Consider the following 22,570-nt stretch of genomic DNA (forward strand, 5'->3'; position numbering starts at 1 on the left):
ATTGTGGGCAGCAACGTTTCTAGTAGATCCTGACTCTTACCTGATGAAACACCTAAGGACTGATAAACTGCTGTGTAGAGAGAGAATTTTATCGGAAAATTCCTTTGGATTACGTCAGCCGTTGCACGTATATTTTCGTTGAGTAACAAAATTGCGAAAATATGTTATTCATAGTCGCAGATTTGGTAGATATTAATTTCACGAAGTAATTTGTTGAAAGGTCTATTGATTACTGGATGATATAATCATCGAAAAGCCCAAGTCGAGTATAAATTCAGAAATACACGATATTATCTACATCCGTATGCTTTGACGGCTGGGAAATTATAATTCTTTTTCTAAAAAAGTTATATCCGATGTGTATTTTTTCCATTAGCCTTGGGTACGTGGTGCTTTGATAAGAGAAACGAATAGGGGATGTTTGGCCCGCAGCGCTGGCAATCAATGAAATCCGATAATAGGTAAGCTACAACCTCTGCTCTCAATGGAATTGAGAGTTTTTCAAATGGCAAAGATAGCACCGATGGAGGTAAATGGTGCATCTCATTTTACGACTACTTTCAACGCGATAAATGCGAAGAGCGGCGGTGCTGAGTGCGTTAAACTGTAGCTGATCAATGTAATTTCGAAGTGGCAGACTCCGCAGGTTTGCTTCACTGGTTGTCCTTCGCTAACGTTCAGGGTGTTGCAAGACGAAGGAAAGGGATAGATAAAAAGGGATTTCGATACATCGATCATTTGGAAAACGTCGAGTCATAAACGCAGAAAATCACCCCGATAAAACGTTTTTTATTTTCTTACGGTATCCGAAGGTTGTAAAATGTACCTACCTAACCTTCAAGAGTAGCTAGATAAACGTCGTTGCTCGACATCGATCTCAAGCACCGATGCGATGCAGGGTTCACGATCTTGGAACGTGTCGACGAAAGTATATTCCTGAATTGCGCGTCTTCCCTCATGTATACAGTGATCGGCTTGAACCCTTACATTCATGAACGAAGAAAGTCGTTCTCTTCGAGAGGAAACGAGGATCACACTGCAGTAGTTGCATTTCGAATGACATCCATCATGCCCTTCACATGCAAAGATGAGAAATTCAAGTCGCCGTATTGAAAAAGGAATTCCTCGTACGTTTCAATAACCAATCGAGTCACCCTCTATACAGGTGTACCCTTATAATGCCACTTCAACGGAAGTGAACTACTTGAAGGTAATACGTACCTTTACCGTCGAAATGACTAAGGCTCAGTTCCGGCGCACGGTTTACAGTGAAGTAGTACATTTTCAGGATTTCCATGTTCCCTAATGTCTCGAGGCCAATCTATTCTCAAGTGAATTGCAAAGCTTTTGTTCAGGGCGTTCATAACACGGTGATATGGATATTGAATGACATGGTCAACGATTATTTATCTCTGTCTATAACAAAATTGTACGTGAAATTTACTCGTTATTGTAACGATTCGCAGGGCTTGGAATACACCAGTGATGATAGAGACAAGGTTCAACGCCCGATGAACCAGAGACTAGACCTTTACAACTAAATTTGTGAAGGGCTCTGAGCTGGATGAGAATGCATTAGTCAAAGCAGCCTTGAGCAATGAGGACGGAACACAAACAGTGTGACTGAATATTAAAATAAGCCACTCCACGACGCGGAGAGGTGTCGGTAGCGGAAGCAGTAAAAACTCAGAGTCGGCCGCCACAAATCACCTCGCTAAGCTAACAGCAGCTGTCATAAAAATCTAATCCGCAAGCCGTCATAAAGTAGGTGGAGGTGGGGGGGAATCCGCCCCTCCGCTTCGGCACTCTTGTAACTTCTGATTCTATCTGTTGGCTAGAAGTAAAGTGGCGACGTAGTCCCCTACTTTCCGCTCTTTACATACGACCAGGTCACCCTGCGTAGCCATCCGAATATCCTCGATAGCGTGACAGGTTCCAAAAAACGATTCTGCTCACCGTATCTCAAGCTTATCAGCTGTATAGGTACCAGCCAAAGAAAAGGACTCCGTCGTCGAGGAGAAAAACTCATCCCGATAGGTATATACACACTCAAATGGGGCATTCCATGTCAACTTGACCAACGCCGTTGGTCAAGTCAATCCTAACTCCGAAATGATTACAAACATTGTGTGTCTGGCAAAGATAATTTTCAATGATTCTCAATAACGCTACGAACTTCACTCGGACTTATTGAGCTGGTTTTGGGATACATTTTTTTCAGCCAAAACAACACTAACAGATGACACAGCGGTATCTAACTGTATCGAACGCATTTTCAACAGAAATATTCAAGTACATCAACCTTGGACTTTATGGTGCAAAAAATGGTGCTGATTGGGTCCGACATGATAAGGGTGAAACGTTAGTCGAGTTGGCACGGAATGCACGATATATCCATCGACTTTTCTACACGAGCGAAGCAGGCCATTTGTGAGCCGGCACATTCCTGTTCTGTATCTTGTTATCCCGTGAGATGTTAGCTACGATATACAATAATTCCTTCAGGTATATACCCAGGCAGACACAGTATACTTCTCCTCGTCGACGTCGTCGTCGGCTTAAACCACTCAATGTGCAGCGCCTGCCTCGAAGCCTACGTAAACTTCTGGATGGTCGTTACCATACGTATTGCGTGGATAGTCTCGGTTCACTCTCTGCCAGAAAGCCGCGTATAGTGAAACGCACGAAGTCATCCAGCGTCAGTTATTCAGTACACTTGCACAGTTTGCACTCTACGAACCTTCGTCCTTCTTATTGTTAGCAGTAACACCAGGATGCGCACTAGATAGGTGCTGGATTCGTGGATTCATTTTCCTTTCGCATTCACGTTCTACCCATCAAAGACGAAGAGCGAATGATTTAGATGAAAAACAATATCAGGTGATAGTTAAATGATCCAACAATTTCCCGGAATGGCAGAGATTCCAGGCTGCGTAAAGGTGGGTTAAGGTTTGATTCAAAAGGTGGAGTTTTAACGAAAGAGGGTAGAAAGCTCTTTGTTTATATTGAACCCACTATTCCAACATAAACCGCCTGGATATTCTCAATCTAGAGCTTACGGCAGGTTTATTCCTACTGAGAAAGCTAGAGTGTTTTTAACTGGACTATATATTCTAAATAGGTGCGTAGAGTGTTTTCTCTTCGATCATTTGAAGCAGGTTTCTACTCCAAGAAATGATTCATTTCTATCATAATTGATGAAATAAGGAGAATTATGTGCGAAATATAAGGGAACTGAATTCCATGATGGATGTCATTTCATGATGAATCCGAACATATTCAGACCGATAGTTTATTTTTAGCGTAGCCGAGGTGTTTTCAGTGGTTCTACGCTCGTTGCGGTGAAAAAGCGGCTGTTTAATCTTGGAATAGCAAGTTGATGTGCGTGTTTTGGTTGTGTGGTGGTTATAAGCCTTCGCTCCTGACGACGATAACAGGGTGTACTACTGCGGACGGAATCCCGACCACGACCACGACCAAGACCGCAACGGGCAGGCAATAAACCCAAAATCAGCGACTAGAGACTCGATGGCGGAAATTGAACGCAAGTAACTTGACTTCGATCGAGGATTCGAGTGAAAGGGCAGAGGTTTTGTCAACCGTTGTATGAGATTGGATCGCCAGCTTAATTGAACCAAGACATTCCATTTCCATGGCCCCTGGGGAGTCCTACCGAGGGTCCTTGACTAGAGGGATGAACTCTCCGACTTTTTTCCACTCGGCAATCGAAAAGGTGCGAATGGTCCTCAAACCACGGCTTATCTTGCTCTGATATTACAATGTAGCAAAAGAAATCAATAGAAGTAAACGCCGTTGACGATTCAGACACAAGTGATTAAACGTGAATAGGTGGGTGGATAGAGGTCGACAACCTATTCTTCTCACTTCTTCGTTTATCTCGCGACATAGAGCAGCTGGGAAAACTTTTTTCACAACGTTCCACTTGATTAAATGGAAAAATCTGATCAAAGTGGGTTTCCTGAGTTCACCAATAGCACGAGCTGAAAAGGTTGATGTTTGAGAATCGAGAATTCACGCAACAGCCAATTACGAATTGGGTGTTCATTCCATTTCGCCAGTGAATCAATCGCAAACGATTTAATGGTAACGAATAAATCTGTAAGATTGTGTAATAATTGCTCACCAATTATTTTCTCACTAAGATGCAACGTTATCATTTGCAGTGTAACTTTCCGGAGCATTGCCTCTGGTTAATATCCAGTCTTGTATTTCCCTAAATTTCAGGGTAAACAGAATTGCCATCACAGCTGTAAACAGGTTTGCTCCGGAAGTGGTCGGCGCGGCTCTACCTGACCCTGCAACCCATCCACCCTACATATTATACCAAAGTATCCTTATGGTGGAACTCGAGATTCTGTGGGCTTGATGTAGAAAGCCAACTAAAGCTTGCCTTTTCTCCCTATCTTTGCTCGTCCCTCACGCCCAATCTTCGATGATGTATTACTAGGAGGACAGTACTTAAACGAGTACCATCAACGCTCCTAAAGCTTCAGTTGCACACGATAGTTTTGCTATCATTCACGCCCGACCACAGAGAAATTGAAACGAGTAGTGCGGTTTGAGAACGAATGTGAAAGGCTGAACGAGCATTAGAATGTCGCGTTGATTGCGCAATTTTGAAATTCAGTTATGCACCATGGAGTAGTAATTGTGACGAGTAATGCAAATGTGTTATACGCATCTATACCATATTTGATGTCAAAGCTTCAGGCCAAAACGTAGTTAAAAACATGGAGTACTGTCAAGTTTCTCTTTTCATAACTCGCGTACTTTCATTCGTATTTCATATAACTACGTAGTCATTGGAAGCTGATACGAAAAATCTCGTTAAAGTCGAAAATCATCATATTTGATTAATTGTGTCTAAGAAGAGGAGAAAGTTGCCTTTGGGGGCTTCAAACATCGAGTAAATCGTACGGAGTCACTCAAAGAGCTATGAATGAATTCCGAACAAAGTAAAACGATATCATAGAAGATACACTCTGCAATTTGAAAGCATCGAAAGTAGCTGAGCCGGGCGAAGGATAAAAAGTACTAATTCAGTAATCAAGTGGTAGAATATATCAATTAACACTTACTTGGCTGTTCGAAAAAAAATTGCGCATCCATCTACGTATTTCCGATCATTTTCCGCCATGGTCTTAGCTCTGGATTTTGGCGAAAAAATTCCATCGTAACCGTCGTGCTTCAACTCTGGTAGAAAGAAGTTGTAGAATTGATCGGTTTCTACCTCCTGCAAGCTTATTATGTCCGCTGCGTAGTGACGGATCTCATCCAGGATTCCTTTTTTTCGATATTCCCAGTCCAAGGCCCAGCTTGGGCAGTAGCCGTACATCTGCCTCGTTGCATATTTGTCGCACAGTACGTTGTAACACATCACTGTGAATATACCTGGAACAAGAATTACTCGTCAAGTTTGCGTTAGGTGTCAACCGTCCGTTACAACGCAGGTCCTGCGTTCAATTTATTCTGGTGATTTATAGCCTCGCGTTTTTTTCGTTACGCAATGATAGATGGAAGTTGAAAATATTCCCACCTATAAATTGTCCTCGTTTACACCATTTTTTTAAACCAGTTTTACAGCTCCGTTATGACCGTTTTACGGTAATTCGATGTTCTAAAAGTACAAGTGGATAAAATCCAAGTTGAAACTGTACAGAGCGGTCTACAAGGTTGAGTCAGCGATAGCATTCCACGATAAAACTGAAAGTAAAAAATGAAAAGGCATCAAAGATGCAAAGCAGGAGGATCGTGAATGGGAACAACTTTTCTGAAGCACCTCTTCAAAAGTATACTTGAGGCTTGAAACTGCGAAGTTCGGGTGCTAAAGTCGAGAGCTCTTTCGTACAATTTGACCTCGAAGTACGGGTATATCTTCGGTGAAGGTAATGCGGCCGCGGTCAGCATTGCTGGAAAATGTCGCATGAAATTCTGTAAAACGAGTGACCATTTGCCAGCGTCGATGGCGCAATAAACTTTTGATTTTATAGGAAGAGTGGTCAGCGCTATCGAGCAAGGTGCAAACTGCGACAAGAGTTAGTAACGCCCCGCGTGTTACTTCAGGCAACAAGACGTCGTCAGGGGAGAGGAAATAACAAAATTTCCTTCGCACAGCTGTTGCGTGTGAATTGCAATCTTGGCAATTAGGATTGTGCTGCGTGCTACATTCGAGCTAATTTTACTTCAATTCGGAAACAAATTAAGGGCGACGGTTTTTTTTTTTTCTTCTAAAAATGTGCTGAGTATTCAGGATAACATTTTTACGGTACAGTTAGTTACGTTTCTGGCACTGACATCGGGAGCGTAATACTCGCTTCAGAGAGAATGAGGCGATTACAGATCTCTGTATTGAGCGCAGCCATGCCCAAAGCTGAACGTAATAAGCCGTATAATTTGTTGAACTAAGATTAAGCGGAATACGAAAGCACGAAAGAGGGTGACGAGGGGAAACTGACGGGGATGAGGGTAAGGAGTTTAATCTCACAGAGGACTTGATACAACTTAGGTACCAGCCAGCAGCAACCAACTATCTTAGCGCTCGAGAAGTTCGCTTGCGTTTTATCACCGTAATGAAATGCCCATTTTAGCTTTTACGACTGCTTCCTATACCAGCTATAGCTATCCGATTCTATTTCCCATTGAGGATTGCCTGACTGACATTGATTGCCTGCAGATTTAAGATGCCAATACCAACTTTGGCCAAAACAACTCTACCTTAGTAATAATTTACGAGGAAAGTAAAAATAAAAAACCACTCAATAATAATAATAATCTATACTGTAATATAGAGAAATAATTCAATTTTACACGATCGTATTTCTAATACTCGACATCGGAGTAAATAAATTTATATTTCGCAAGAGTACGGATAGTGAAAGTGCTCGACGTAAAGGAAAAGAATATTACCTACTCACAAGTCTGTTTCTATCGATCCATGGTTTGGATAAAAATTCATTATATTGTATGAGGAATCTGAAAATCACCTTACACCTTACGCGTAACTTTTAGAATTTATTTTCCGCCGCCAAAGCTTTAACTTGACGCAATACCTGTCGTAAACTGAATTGAAGCGGCCGACAAGTCCAACAATCGAGCAAAATGAATTATGGCCTTTAGCCTCGGGAGAGGTCTTTTTACAACGTGAAATCCCAAAGAAAGTCTGCCGGGCGTAACTTTCACGCGTTTCAAGAATGATATTTCCTTTTTAAAATTGGGACCATTTCACTCGATTCCTGGGCGTGAATTCATACTGTGCAATTTAATAACGTATAATACAGGGTTTGAATAGTCCGGGACCATTTAATCCAGAATATTTGTGAAGATAAATTTATATATTACTCATTCCACCGCGTCTTTTACTTGAATAACTTGTCACATCAGTATGAGCAAATGGACGAGAAAGATTGCTTAACAGCGATTTGTTTTGCACAAAGCATGTGGTGCTCGGATTGATCAGAGAAACCCAGGACTACCATGATGGTACTTTCCAGAGTTGCATAGTCGATGTGTAGGTTTGTGTTATACTGGACAGCATGCTGACTGCAACTTCAATTATTTACACCTGTGGTGGTTGGTCAGCTCAAACAAAAGCACTGAATAGCGATAGCATAGGCACTAGTTTTCGTCGGAAATGGTCTTTGTGTTACCAAGTGACGGTTTCATTGCCACGTGCGATCGTAAAGTCTTCGTTATGTCATATTAAAATAAGCGGTGCTGTGAAATTAATCCAAGTCCACAAATTGCGCGATGAAACGACCAGAACCGGTGCCGCAAAGGAACACGGCGATGAAGGTAATTCATTATGTGACCTCGCCCAGGAGGTATGGAGAAACCTGTATGTATAACAAAGACTCTGTAGGAGGATTGGTGGATTTAACTTCAGTCGAGAACTCCACTACTCAAAGGTTCACGGGCCTTAAGCTATCGGTCACGAACCATCATCCGTTCAGCAAGGGAATACAATTATAAACGATTAATCGAACTCATCTGTCTCATAATAGTTAGTCGTTGGACACTTTTGTTGTTTCAGAGATAAAATTCCTTGAGCTGTAATAAAGTCAGGAACAATCCAGAAAGTTACGAAAAAAGCTCACACGTTACTGGTATGTGAATTTGACTCATAAATATATAATTAATTACCGACATTTTTTTATGGTGAATAATAGTGAAAATCAGACAGACACACTTATGATGGGCATGCAAGGAATACCTCATGAACTTCATGTCAAGTCGATGGCCGCGGATATAATCAGAACGAAAGTTGAATGAAACATGTTGAATTCGGTGTGAGGACGTGTGCATATTCAGAATATATTATCAACAGTGGTTCATTTTAGATTCTAGTTATGCCAGGGTATCGGCGGAATAATCACCATGGAGTAAGACCTTGCAGTGAGCTGGGACAAGTTCCTTCTGAGAAGATTGCCCGCAGCCGACATCAGAGAAGCAATATACGACGGCACGTTGAAGGATGTGGACAACTTCACCATCCAGAATGGATCAATGAATGGGCATGCAGACCGGGGGATTATTTCACCCCGGAAGCTTGAATGTGCGCTGACTAAGGCTAACTGACTGACTGACTGACTGACTGATGGACCGACTCACTGACTGAAAATATTTTCGACGCCCTCTGCGAAGCTGTCACTAGTCGATATTCATCGCGCAAAGCATCCTATTCACATCGGAGTTTCGCTTCGCTATTCATGACGCCACGAACTCTTCTTTCATCTCGCAATCTTTCCACTCTTCTGTCTGGTCACCCTCTCCACTGTCTGGCACCCCCGACACTTTAGAGGATTAGACCGTCAAACATCGATAGCTGAAAAAAGAAGAGGGATAAAAAACGATCGAACCTCAAATCCTCCCTATTCCTCCGTCTTTTTAGGGTCGACGACCAAGTGACAAAGGTTAGAAAACACTTGACGCTGCTTCTACCACCACGCGAATACCTTTTCTTAAAAGTCATTTATCGAAGGTGCCTGTCTCTCTTGTTTGCCTTCCGAGCGACGACGGTGGACAACAAAGGGGCGGCGACTTGGTAGGTATCCCCTAGAAACTTAAGCTCCACATCTATTCGAAACGCTTCATTGAATGTCTTTGTTTCAGTTTTTCTATCGACTATTATGAGAAAATTGATGAAAGAAGGTTGAACGAAAAACTACACGGTTGGGTGGTTCTCTACAAAGGTCAAAGACGTGCTATTTCGTCTGCACTTCCTCTCCATTTATTTCTCACTCAATAGCCTCGAGCATCAAAGTGTCCGACCCAAATACCAAGAAGAGATGGCATTTTATGACACTCACCAAGCTTCGACTTGAGAAATCCTTAAGCGTTAGATCCAGTTAAAATATTTCTCAGTTTTTATTCACAACTTCTTTCATTCTGCAAACCCTACTTTTTATTGATTTACTCAGTTGGGTTTATTGAAATTCATTTTATTCTTATATCCATACTTTTTTTATAGAGCTATACACACAATATATCAGGGGAATCCGGAAATATCCAAGTTCATGTAATGGTCTTGGTCTACTAATAACGGGCTTGAATCAATCGGAAGAAAATTTTATCCACGAAGAGAATAATCAGCTTAGGAAAAGGGGCAGAAGAATATTTCTACCCTCGAAAAATAAACACGGCTTTCATTCAATGAAGATAGGGAGGTATAATGGAAAAGGCTTAGGAAAGTTAATACGTTTAGTACGATTCCGATCAAAGTGCTGTATCGTTTTTCCTCCATAAAATGGCTCATCAATTTCCTCCGCAATTATTCCGTCATTGTTCTGTGAGGCGGATCTTTTTCCTGACCGTATTAATCTTTCATCAATCTTATACACCGTGAGTCACCCCACAAAGAATTTTCCAAGAGAAAAGAAATCAAAGACGTGAATTCCTATCAAAAACAATAACAAGGCAGAAATGTATGGCAGCAGTTCAGACAGTGAAACGAGTAAGTGCAAGAGCAGGGTTGAACTTTGAATTGGCTTGACCCAGAAATTCACCATCTCTTTAGCTCAGAGTATATTTGGAAGGCGAGCATTTGTGCAGAAACTGTTTAGCATCTGAGTATATATCCAACGAATTTACGTCTTCTAATTGCAAGTAAAGAATAAGACTATCCGCAATGGGGATGATAAAAAAGGGGATAATCCTAAGCAGGCGAACCCTGGTCATGTGATAAGTTTACAGAATTCACTCTAATCCTCTGCATCCACCGTAGATGCGGACTATAACTGCAAGGTACTTAGCAACAGGTGGAAAAGCAATGGTACAAGTGTGTTGTACATGCTTATCAAGGAGGGAGCGAGAGAGAGAGAGAGAGCGAGAGAGAGAGAGAGAGAGAGACGGAGAGGCTGCAGTCTGGCTTAGCTCGCAATCTGACTTAAACGATGTTCCGGATGAGATGAGGCAGATTCCAAGTTTCATTCATTGCTGCGGATGGAATTCCAGAGGTCATCGATGCTCCGACCTGTGAGTCTCGGCATGAAACCAGTTTCATAAACCCAGACAAGTTACCTAATTTACGCACACGCGTTTAATACTCGCCGCTTGGGCTCCAAGTACAGCTTGTCGCTTCAATGGACACCTCGCCAACGTATGGCTGAAGTTTCTTACCCGGCAAACACTTTCCAGTTCCTGAATACCTGAGCAATGCAGTATTATAAATAAAACTATAATAACTACTTGCCGTTAAGAGCAGTCAACTGCAGACGACAGAACAGCTTTCAGTCACGCTCCCAACTCTCTGTCACTGTAGTGCATAAACTTGGTCGCGGTAATTACTGCATACCGACTTACTTTGCGAATAAGTCTTACGAGCTGCAAACTTTTTCAAACTTTTATTGAATTATAGTTATCTACTGTACTGGAAAAGATTCGCTGCACTTCGTAGTTTTCATCACTCTTGAATGTTCATATCTTTTATCGGAATATAATGATGCCAAAGAATTTTCAAAGAGTTGGAAAGTTCTACGGTGTAAATTTTTGTTACTTATTGTATTATCGAAACGTGTGCATTTGTTCTTTTTAAGAGCTGTTCGAATAATATCAAACTGCTGTTTCTTCAACGTGGGTATGGAAATCGGCGGCAAACTGTCAAGTTTTTCGTTTCAAGAATCAGGATAAAAATTTTTACCCACAAACTATTCGAAGAATTAAAGTTCTTATAGGTTCATGCAGTTAACGTTTGATTCTGGTCAAGCTTTGCAGGAGTTTTTTGCGAGTGATGAAACTTTTGAGCTTTCCATACTGTAAATACAGTCTGCATAAAGTGAGACGGCGTGAAAAGGATGCCGTTTCAGCCTACTCTCGGGTATTAATCTATATCTTGTTACGTGACAAGAGAGAATTTATTTCGTCTATCCGTCCGCGAGTGTAGTAAGAGTTATTCCGCCTGAAATGAACTTGTCCAGCTGACGCTCAAGTGGAGCTGTAAATTAACACCTCTTTCTGTTACAATTTATTGGGACACGTTGGAGAAGAAAAATTACAACACAACCGATTAACAAGTGTCTTAATATAATTAATGGGAAAATATATATAGATATAGGTATAGAAATTTTTTTTTGCTACTGAAATATCGGATTTGTAGCGAAACTTTGGAGAGTAGTCAGATAACAGTATCCTGAAATTATTATCTGAATGAATTCCTGTTCTCGTAGAAAAATTTTTTCTTCAGCGGATTGAGGGTTATCAAAGAAAGATGCTGACTTAAAAACAGTCTGTGGTATTCGCGATGCTCTATTTTCGCGCGTGCAGAATCTTGGAAAATAATTGTAAGCGCTTATAACCTGCAGTGGCCCTTGACTATCTGTTGCCAAGAATATTCATACGTAAATAATTACCCGGAAACGAAGTTGGCCCGAGAGAAGGAAAACGAGTAGTGCGTAAGTAGAGCGGAAAGCGACGAGGTTGAGATGGTGGTGAAAATACGCGATCTCCATATCCGCCGAGGGGAGAAACGTGGGTGGTGGAGATGCAGATGATAAGAAAGTGCGAGAATTGAATGAGTCGAGTTTTTCACGTAAGAAAATCGCGCCAGGAAGAGCGAAAGAAGAAAAAGAGGAGAGACAGACGGAGGGGAAGATGCAGAGGCGGTAGTTGCAAAGCACATTTAACAGCAGTTTGTTTGAGAAGTGAGCACTTACGTAGCAATATATCAGACCAGCTGCCAGAAGCCCTGCGCGTATCAATGTTACCTTGGTAGCTCTGGACTGGGTTCCACTCAACCTGACTTCCCTCTCTCTCTCTTTCTATCTCTTTATTTCTTACTTGCGCATCGTTCATTCCTTCTTCGAGGGCTGGCCTCAGACTCAGCCTCTTTAGTCTGAACCTCGGACTGTTGTTCGGACGAGCTAAATTAAACCTAAAGCCAGACAAACTGTGAGATAAGGATTCCAACCGATAAATAAACGACTTTGGCACCATTCGATACTAAAATTGGCAACTGGAGTACATGGAAGGCTGTAAATTAGCCCTAACCGCCTTTCCTTCGACCCTTCCTCACTTGCCGCAATATCCTTTTCCTTCGTATCTACACCCGAGTCAACCTGATTCTGACACAGGCAGAGTTGTGGGGTGTAGATATTGAAAGGTGCTGCAAAACAGCTGTAAAAATTTATGAAGCTACGAGCAAATGATGCTGAATCTGTAATTCTAACATGTTTACATCATTTGAGAAAAGGTGACGAATGTCAACTGGACGGCCGTATGTCTATTGTAATTTACCGAGTTTCCAAACTTTATGATGTAAATTCGGCAACAATGTTTCTTTGAAGTTATTTCCACGTGTAATACAGTTCTTAGCAGTTTCTAAGTTAAAGTTATTTCTAACATCAAAGATGCATATAAGTTGGATGAAATTGCTTTTGGCATCTAGGAACATAAATCATTTCTGGTTAGATCTTTTCATAAATTGCTTGCAGGGCCAGCTTCGATATACTGAACCTGAATTTAACGTCATATGAGATGCATAGTTTAAAATGCATAGTGAATCGATCTTAATAATATAATGTACCGCCATAATAATGCGTTGTCAGAGGTGATTCATGTTATTCGGATGATAAACGATTAAAAATATGGTTCAACTTTTTCACTTTCAAGACATATATGCTCTCTCAATAAGTAATTAATTCTGAACTTGACTAGTTCAAAATGATACTGAGAATTTACAGGCTAGATAAATGGTGCTTTCCGTTCACGTTCGATAATTTGCAAACATTTACGCATGCAGGATTTACTGCAACGTCGAAATATGTAGGATCTTGATGTGTAATCCGTTGTAGCAATGAAGAGGCCTGAGGCGCAAAATGGTTCTTAGGAAGCTAGCCAGCAGCTGATAGCCATCGAACAAGCAGTTAAACTGATCGCAGAAAAATTTTCCTACCATTACACTGTGTTAACATCAAATAATAAAACACTGTACCGAACACAGTGATAACGATACACGTCGAACAGATGGCTGGCAACACTTCTCTCGACAGTTCAGTTCCGGTACCTAAAGACTTCTTCCGCTCGTATATCGCGCTATACAATAGTGTCATATTATAAATAATGAACGGCGTAAACTCTAATGAAGTGATTTACGGCGACACCACCCTGCGCCGGGTTTACAATGGCTTCTTTTTGGCCAGTAGCGGTCGTTCTACTGCGCCATGCATACCCTCGCCCATCGCCATGTGCCCGTAGAGTGGCATGGTCGACGATGGCCAAACCCGATGGACCGGCTGTGCAATAAATCTGCCCAGATGCTGCGGCGCGGTGGCCTGGCGTGACATGGATGACGTGGACCTTGGAGTTGAGTAACTCGCCAGGCGAAACGGAGAGCTGAGAGCATTGGTCAAGATGGAAGATATTGCGGAAGGTTACGTATCGTTAGAATGCGATATACTTGCACGAAGGAAGCTGGCTGGCCAACTTTCGGATTGTCGATTGGGAAATTGTCGGTGAGTTGTCATCGGGGAGAAGGGTAACGTTTGGCACAAGTGTTGCTGGTAGCAAATCCATTGATGAAAACCAGTTAAAACGAAACTTGAGAATTATTCACTGGTAATCAATGGGTCAGTAATTTCTCAAAGAACATGAAACACAAGCGGTAGTCACGATTTTTCAAGCCTTTGCGATTATTCAAAATTCTTATAAATTAGCGATTATTAAGGTGCTTATAAAGAAGCGTCGTACACCTCGAAAACTCGGGGAAGCAAAACTCCCATACCGCTCAAGCGATCAGAGTGAAACTTGGGCAGTTAATGCCTTATTTTGGCAAAAAGTGGAGCGTCTTTTTACTTTTTCAAAATTTGGAAAAAAATTTTACAGGCAGGTTACCACCCACAGAAATTGGCCAAATTTTCACAGTTACACTGAATGGATCGAACTATCCGGTATGATGCCACTCGGCGGTGATGAAACACACATTTTGAGCCCAGTCCCATGAGATTTGATGGTGTAATGACGAAATGGCAGCTGATCTGGTTTTCAATTACGAAGAACACCGACATCTTATTTTGGCGACATTTGTTACCGACCTTTCAAGCCTGCCGGTAATTTTTTACCGACATTACACGCATACATTACCGGCATGCGCGTAATGTCGGTAGCAAATCTCGTCAAAATGAAATTTCGGGGTTCTTTATAATAAAAAACCAGATCAGCTGCCATTTCGTCATTTCACCATCAAATCTCATGGAACTGGGCTCAAAATGTGTGTTTCATCACCGCCGAGTGGCATCATACCGTATAGGTCAATCCATTCAGTGCAACTGTGAAAACTTGGCCAATTTCCGTGAGTGTCAACCAATCTGTGAAAGTTTTTTCAAAATTTTGAAAAAGTAAAAAGACGCTCCACTTTTTGCCGAAATGAGGCATCAACTGCCCAAGTTTCACTCTGATCGCACGAGCGGTATAGGAGTTTTGCATCCCTGCGTTTTCGAGGTGTACAACGGGTCTTTATAAGCACCTTACTTTATGTCTGAAGAGCACAGTGCAAAAAGTAATCACTTGTAGTAAGGAGCATGGTATGAGCCCGTCGTTTTATCAGTTCAATTTATGTTACCCAGCATGATTGTTGGGGGTAATGAAGAGTGTCTGCGATCCTCAAACCCACCCCCGAGCGGTATGAGGGGGCTGACAGTACCTCCTTTGCGGCAATCGAATTCAGAGCCAAGATTACGCCTCGCCCTGGATGATGGCATGAACTAACTAATTGTGAGCCACAGCTTAGAGCCTTGAAATTTAGCGGAGGGGTTCTGACACTTTAATCCCAAGTGATGCAGTGTCACAGTATCTCAAAATTTACGCGTGTATATTCGAGGGTAATTGGTTCGCTGATGCTTCGGGGTGACATCCATAGTGCTTTCATTCCATTTCTCGGTTGGAATACTCTCTGCTATTCGGGTGTGATGATGGATTGAGGGTATTTTCGACGCGTTTTGATTAGTTTATCGCTGGTGCAAAACAACGAATAACCCGGAAGATGCTCAGGAGTTACAGGTCTCATCAAAATTGTTCTACAAGCGGAGAGGGGGAATATATGATGGCTTCACGTGTAGAACTTTTGCTCTCACGTGCTGTTATATACGCAATATCTTCAACGATTCTTAAATTTTTAATCTATTCATGTGACGTACGGCACTGAAAAAAATTTCGTATAACATTAATTAATCCGCCTACATTGTGTTATCTTTGTTTGATGTACGAATTGAAATTCTTTAATATTATATATGTTTTTCAAATCAATATGTATGACAGATTTTTATTTGGAAAAAATATCAGTAACTCATGTGAGGATTGTATTAGCACATCGACGTGTTACTATATAATATTTTTCGGTAGTTTGTTTATCGAAAATTCTGCCATTAATTAATGAGATCTAGTTCGTGTCATTCTTGCAAAACTTATTACTAATTCAGGACTAGTCATATAATTTCGTTTTTCAGAATTTCTAATATTCATGCAGGTATACAGTTTTGACTTTCATCTTGCGAGAGGTTTCGCGCAGTTAAGAAGGGTCTCATTCAGCGGAGCTTTCATTAGGAATGACATCAAACTGGCAGCCATTATGGATTGACTTCCGTCGTAATCATTGTTGCGAACTTTATTGTTATAACAGTCATTCTTGCTGTTAGGAATGCATTATAACGACGTCGTATCGGCTGTAATGAGTAACAACTGTCCCTGGGCGGTTATTTGCTGCGTGCGAATGTATAATGCGTTCTTCATCACGGCAATTTTGTACCAAGGACTGGCTTAATAACCCTAATAACCGTAATCAATTATTGTCGTTAAAGCAACACGCTCCATATATCGCATACATAATGTTGTGTCGTAATCCTAAAGAACGAGGATTGCGGTTGGAGGGCCTGCCTTTCCCTTCACCACGTCCCTCTCTTTGCTCACCAACTCTCTTTCATCTCCTCCGATCTAAAAATCCTAAAAAATCCACCCAGCAGTGTTGGCAAAAAGGTAGAAAAAAAAAATAAATAAATAAAAACGCGAAATGAGGAATGTTCACGAGGCCACGCAGGCATTCAACGGTGTAATTACGAACAAGTCAGAAGACATGCTGTTAATGGTAAGGCCATACTCTGCAGCTCATCCGTAACAGAACGTATATACATATATATATATGTATATATATATATGCATAGTATAAAAAAGGATCAAAGACCAGCTGTTGCCCGATAACGAGGCAATTATAAACGTTTCAGAATGATTGTAAAAAAACGGAGGAGTATTTGATAAAAAAAAAAAAATAAGCCGGGTAAAATCGACGCGATGAGGGCATAACCCAGCGGTGTGCGCTCATCATGAATTTCTCAGCAGGGTGTAGAGGGTATGTGCCGAGTTGTGCTCTCCGGTTTTAATTTAAGAGGATTCATATTGTTGAAACAAAGTCCCTTACTTCCTGTCGGAGCTGCTGTATGAACAGACAGGGATATTATTCTTTAATATCCTGTTAATCCAATCAACCAGACCGTAACGCGATGGCCACGGTGTATATATTTGCACTAAGTAATCCATGCGTGACATTGATTCACGTCTGCGCAAGACCGATGTCAACGTCCAGGTTCACCGCTCGTACGAAGGGGAAATCCTCTCTTGACTAGGGCCACAGATCGTTCCTAATCCTCCGTTTCCATGACTACCGCAAAGTGTTTGAAGCGGTTAATTACTTGCCCAAGCACGTGTCCTCATACCATGAACAGACCGCGCCGAAATACCGATGCAATCCAGCAGTTGACCAGTATTGGCATTCTTCGAATACTTCCCGTCTTGTCGCCTCCTCGACAACCTCGACCCATTGCTGGAAACGCTAACCTCGTCAGACGATTTGTGCAAACGTTGGATCTTTTCGTGTGTTAACATTTCAGTTTACAAGTTAATGTGGTGGAAAAAATTGTCACCGCCTAAGTCCAACACTGCTTCGAGTTTCGTGGTGTTTCGTTTACGGGTTAACGTAGTATTATTACTAGAGTGGTTGATACTGATTTTGGAATCTCGGGTGCAACGGTCATTGAAATTTTTTTTAATCGTTTGTGGCTTTTGGAAGGAAAATTTAATTGTGCTTAATCATTGGAACCTCTCGAAATCTGTGAGATCTTAGAACCCCAGGTATTATTTGTAAGCCCCTGAAATCTTAAAGTCTGGTTAACACGAAATCGACGAGTTAGTAACTCCATGATGTTAATCTATACAGAATAAAACGTATCAGGATAGCAAAACGTTAAATTTTAACATCCGAAAGATATTTCATTGAATGCTCTGAGACGTTTAAAAACTGGATTGGAACCGACCGTACATTTTTTGCAATAGCGAATCTGTTGTTCGATGCTTTTCATAAATAAACAGAAGTACTGGTAGATCAAATGGAAGGTGAACGTTTTGAAGGTATCAAGCGCTTTGGTAAGAATGAACATTGTTCGGTGCGAAAGTGGTGGCGTTGAATTACATCCACCGAAATAGTAACGAGGACGAAAAAGTGTCACGTCGTCGTCAAGTCGAAAGATCGTTTAAATGTAGATCAATTTATCAAATCTGTCAATTGAAACCGACCTTTCGTTTTCGTGCCTGCGGCAACTGGTCGAGCGTTTCCTGATTAGTCAATCATTTCAGTGATTGTTCGTTAAAATCAACTCCCATTATAATTTTGCTACAAGGATTCCTCTTCATTCCTACAATATGTATAAAACATGAACAATAAAACAGAACCTCAGAGTCGTGTGTCTTCTTGACTATCGCAGATATGAAATTTTGAAAAAAAATATTAAAAAATATAAATGACCATAGTGTTAAGAAGAAAGGAGTAATAAAACGCAAAGGAGAGAGAAAGAATACGACGAAAAAAGTCTCCTGCTCTCAAAGGAGCCTATTTAGCCGGACGTCTATTGTGCTCTGGTATTTTGTGCGCGGATCTCTGGTTGGTACGTGTTGGCGGTGGCGGCCGCCAGCGTTTGTTGTTTGCTCATGGCACACTGAACATCTCGTCGCGTTCCTTTCATATATTTATTTCCAGAAGAGATTTCATTGTGAAGATATAACAGGGAACAAATGTCTCGGTGCTATCATCGAGCAGACGATATTTCATCGAGTCTTTTGCCAGCACGTGGGTGGGTAGAAATTAATGCGCAGAGCAATCCACATCGTGCCCACTATACACAGCTAACTAATTGCTTCCTAACATCGCTGTGTTTGCTGTTTATACTTGCACAATGCGATCGTGTGAAAAATATCGATGAGATGAGATGATGACTTGATTTAAAGCGATTAAAATCGGGAGAATTTTCGATGACGAAAGTATAACTTTACGTGGAAATTCCTTTTTTTTAAACGACCAACAGTCGAGACGAGTAGTTTCAGTGCACGGTATTTAGAAATGGTGTAAGGCATCTAGCTGGAGATTGTGTGTAATTTTTGGATTCTAGGTGATGAAGTTAATTTTTCGGCGACGTCATAAAAAATGAACGGCCACTTTCCCGTTTTACATTACCCGTGGATTATATGCCCATCACGCGGAGGTGAAAAAGTTCTGCAAGTAAAATTTTAGAGTGTCATGTAAAGCCGAGAGAGTGGAGAAATTGAATAAACTGTCCTGGAATATAGTGAAAATGTACGAATTTACGAGTGCAAGTCACGACACGACAAAAAATAAATATACATAATATAATTCTCTGGACCTGCAAATTTTTGTGTTGATATAGTCAGAGCAAGAATTTTCACTGTCATAGCAAAGGTTTTGCAAACGTAGCCAAGTTGAGTTCCAATGTAGTCGACTCGTTAGTTATACTAGCAAAATTCTAGCCTCGCAATAAATTTTTTCTCTACGATTATCTAAGATTTTCTGGTCCAGCGATTTATTTTCTTCGGTAGACCAAGAAGGTAAGATAAGATCATCCGAACTTTTGTCTCATTTACTGTCAAAACAATAGATCTAACATTAGTATATACGATGATGAATTTTCAAATCGACCCCAAAAATGGTTCTATAATATTCTATATATCAGGAGACTTTAGAAAATTTTAACACCACCATTTTTGGCAGTGCGAAACTAGATAATTCACAATTACGTTGTATATACATGAAACTGAATTATAATATTACCCGTTATTGAATGGCTTTTCCCGGCGTGTGTGATCGTATTTATGCATTATATAAACGAAGGATGTGTTACTCACAGGTCGGTCGAGTCCTGTTGGGCCTCGTCAAGGGGATCCATGGTCTCTGCGGTGGATGGTTTGCCGTTACTGTAACACAACAAAAATAATTTTATGCAAATTATATCCACGCGTCCGCATTAAAGTATGTATATGTGTATATTATGCGTGTGTAGTCTGTGCTGCACGCGGTCCATAAGCACGGGACAAACACATGTAGATAATGTGGGCATGGGGAGGTAGGTGGGTACCCATGAATACAAAGCGGGGATTAAAAACTTTTAGTCCAAGTAATGATAACGTTTCAACGACTTCCAATTATTCTTAACGATTTCAATCTCAGGTGAAAACTCTGAAGGTTTAAGTTGTCAGAGTTTAACTGCATGGTTCGATGAACTTCTTATTGTTTTATGATAATGCTGAGGGCTTATCAAGTATCGAGTCGATACTGCAAATTTTTAGAAAAAAGTGGAAGACACTACCAGTGATAGTTCCAAAATTAGTAATTTGTAGATACAAACAGTTGTGAATTACTATCGCAATTGTAGATCATTTTTTCAATAGACATTAGCTAATTCTTTATAAAAAAAAAAAAAGATTTACAACGGCGGTGGCGGTCTTGGTGAGAACGGAATTTTAGAAACGGCTATAACGTGAGATTCATTCCTGAGTTACAATGTATCGAACATTTGCCGCAAAATGAAAGAGCGAAGAAATTGCCGAAGAATTATGATGCCAGCCTAACTAAAGGCGGAAACACTTTAAGCACCTGATTGCAGTTATGTAAGAGTAAAAACAGTGCGGAGGCTTTAGCTACTGCAAAGATTCATCTACACCGATGGCTTTCACGGTACTGAATATCCCACGAGAATCATGTGAAATGCATTGATCGTCTGACAGGCAATCATTAATTTACGAGTGGAGCGAATTTTAAATTCAAAGGACGCCTGCCGAATGATTGGTTGCTCACATTCCTTGTGCGGCAAACCGCTTGCAAGAAAAGGGCATAAATCTTAATGCGGTTAATGTGATTATTTCGAAGATAATTAATCTGTCGGGGGCGAATCAAATCGACAGTAGTACGAAAGATAATCATCAGATAATCCCGTCGTTGGCATTATGAACCAGATGATATTCTGCGTATGAGTACAAGCATGAAATAATTTAAAACATGTTAATGTTCTGTAGGACGTGATACTTCTTCCTCGAGTTCACAAAAATATTGAACGCGTTTAATCGAGACTCGATCGAAATTGGTGTGTAAAATTGAGACCATTTGTTCTGTCAGGAATAAAACGTGTCTAAGTCTGCGTGAATTTTCATTCTGCATCAAATCTGCAGAGACGCGAAGTTGGCGAGTGTAAAGCATGCGACAGTCCTGGTACTGTTGGCAAAATCTCCGAACTCTGAAACGTGATTCAACTCTGACACAAATGGAGGAACATTAGCGAAGGTAAAGCGGGCGAGGAGGGAAGCGAACGGAACAGCGAGAAATGGCGGGCATAAAGGTAATCAGAATTAACAATTCGAGGTCCCCCACTGCGAACTGGGTGAGTCGGAGAAACAGCGTTAGGCGAAGATGGCAGACGGGGTCGAGGTGGTAGGTAAGTGCTGGTTATACACCAGTTTGACGAAGTTCCCGGGTTGGTTTGCGTTAAACTTGTACCTCGAACCAGTTGGCTGAGCAATGCTCAATGCAGACATTCTACACCCTTTCGAGTGATTCAGGAGCTTTCGAAATGAATCTCTAGCATTGGAAAAAGGATATCTAGAAGTCCATGAAATCCAGAAATGTTCAGTCAGTCGAACTAACAGTGTTATTCATTCTACTGAATGTGTACTGACTGAAATTAGGAAGTTCATTATACCAGGATCTATTGTTAAAAATCGTTATGTTTAGTAGCTGACAAACCTACTGACTAGTAATAATCGTGGCAATGAAGATTCTGGTGAAGATTAGAACCGTTTTTTCCAATAGTCAAGTGCACTTTTTCCACTTCTTTGCATACTATTTCAAAGGATTTCAGCAATGTCCTAATACAAGATGATTTTTGAGTTAGTGGCACGGAAGTGACAATGACATTATTGATCTCCAGTCTATGAAGGTGAAGAAATGTGAAGCTCACTGAGCACATAGTTACCTACATGCATAAATGTATGTTGAAGTTGGTAGTGAGTTACGGAACGCCACAGAATTTCCCACAGTCAGCAAGCATTCCCTGGTAATTATTGGCGTGTGGGCTCGGTTATCGGTTCATAGAAACGGATGCTTACTGGATCACCTCACCTCGCCTCGCCTCGCTTCATCTTACCTTGACTTTACTTAACCGCAGTCAGCTCACCTAACGTAGACTTGAGCCAAGCTCGTTCCACAGAACAACGCATAATGGAGCGAATTTTATTACCCTATGAATATATAATAATAATTATCATTGCCATACGTTCGGTCTCATGAGCGGACCAATCATTAGAAGCATCTGACGCTGCAACATTCAATGACATCCTAAACACGAAATAATGTCCTTACTTCGCTGGTAGTGTATGCCTTTAAATACCGACGACGGGAACTGAAAATACGTACAAAAGTACGGCATGGGTGCTGGTTGAACTAATGAGCGAGATAAATATGCGGCTTGTTAAGGCTCGGGGCTTTATTCTGACGTAATGACCGTAGGATGTAAATGTTCCAGTCCAACCCTTAAAATGTTGAATGTCCTCTCATAAGCTTTGAACACGGAAAAAAATTTCTGTTGCGTGTAATGTAAGCATGGTTGACACATTATTGCGGGTTGAAATTGCCATCACATTTTTTAATTGTTTGTAGACTGCATTTGCAATTCAAAGAATGCAGTCTGTAGAATAAAATGAATTAAATTAAGTCCGTCAAACAGTACTACTGAAA

General features: G+C 41.1%; 1 protein-coding gene across 3 annotated transcripts in view; it reads right to left on the reverse strand.

Moving 5' to 3' along the window:
* LOC124408355 (CCR4-NOT transcription complex subunit 6-like) overlaps positions 1–22,570 on the reverse strand; it is a 451,947-nt gene that overhangs the window by 13,162 nt on the left and 416,215 nt on the right. For all 3 annotated transcript variants that reach the window (XM_046885244.1, XM_046885253.1, XM_046885260.1), the window contains 2 exons: positions 19,690–19,758; positions 5,100–5,412 (listed from right to left, as the gene is read on the reverse strand). In XM_046885244.1, the coding sequence (XP_046741200.1) occupies positions 5,100–5,412; positions 19,690–19,758 (382 nt within the window). The remainder of the gene's footprint in view (positions 1–5,099; positions 5,413–19,689; positions 19,759–22,570) is intronic.

This window comes from Diprion similis, chromosome 1, assembly GCF_021155765.1.
Source record: "Diprion similis isolate iyDipSimi1 chromosome 1, iyDipSimi1.1, whole genome shotgun sequence".
Taxonomy (NCBI): Eukaryota; Metazoa; Arthropoda; class Insecta; order Hymenoptera; family Diprionidae; genus Diprion; species Diprion similis.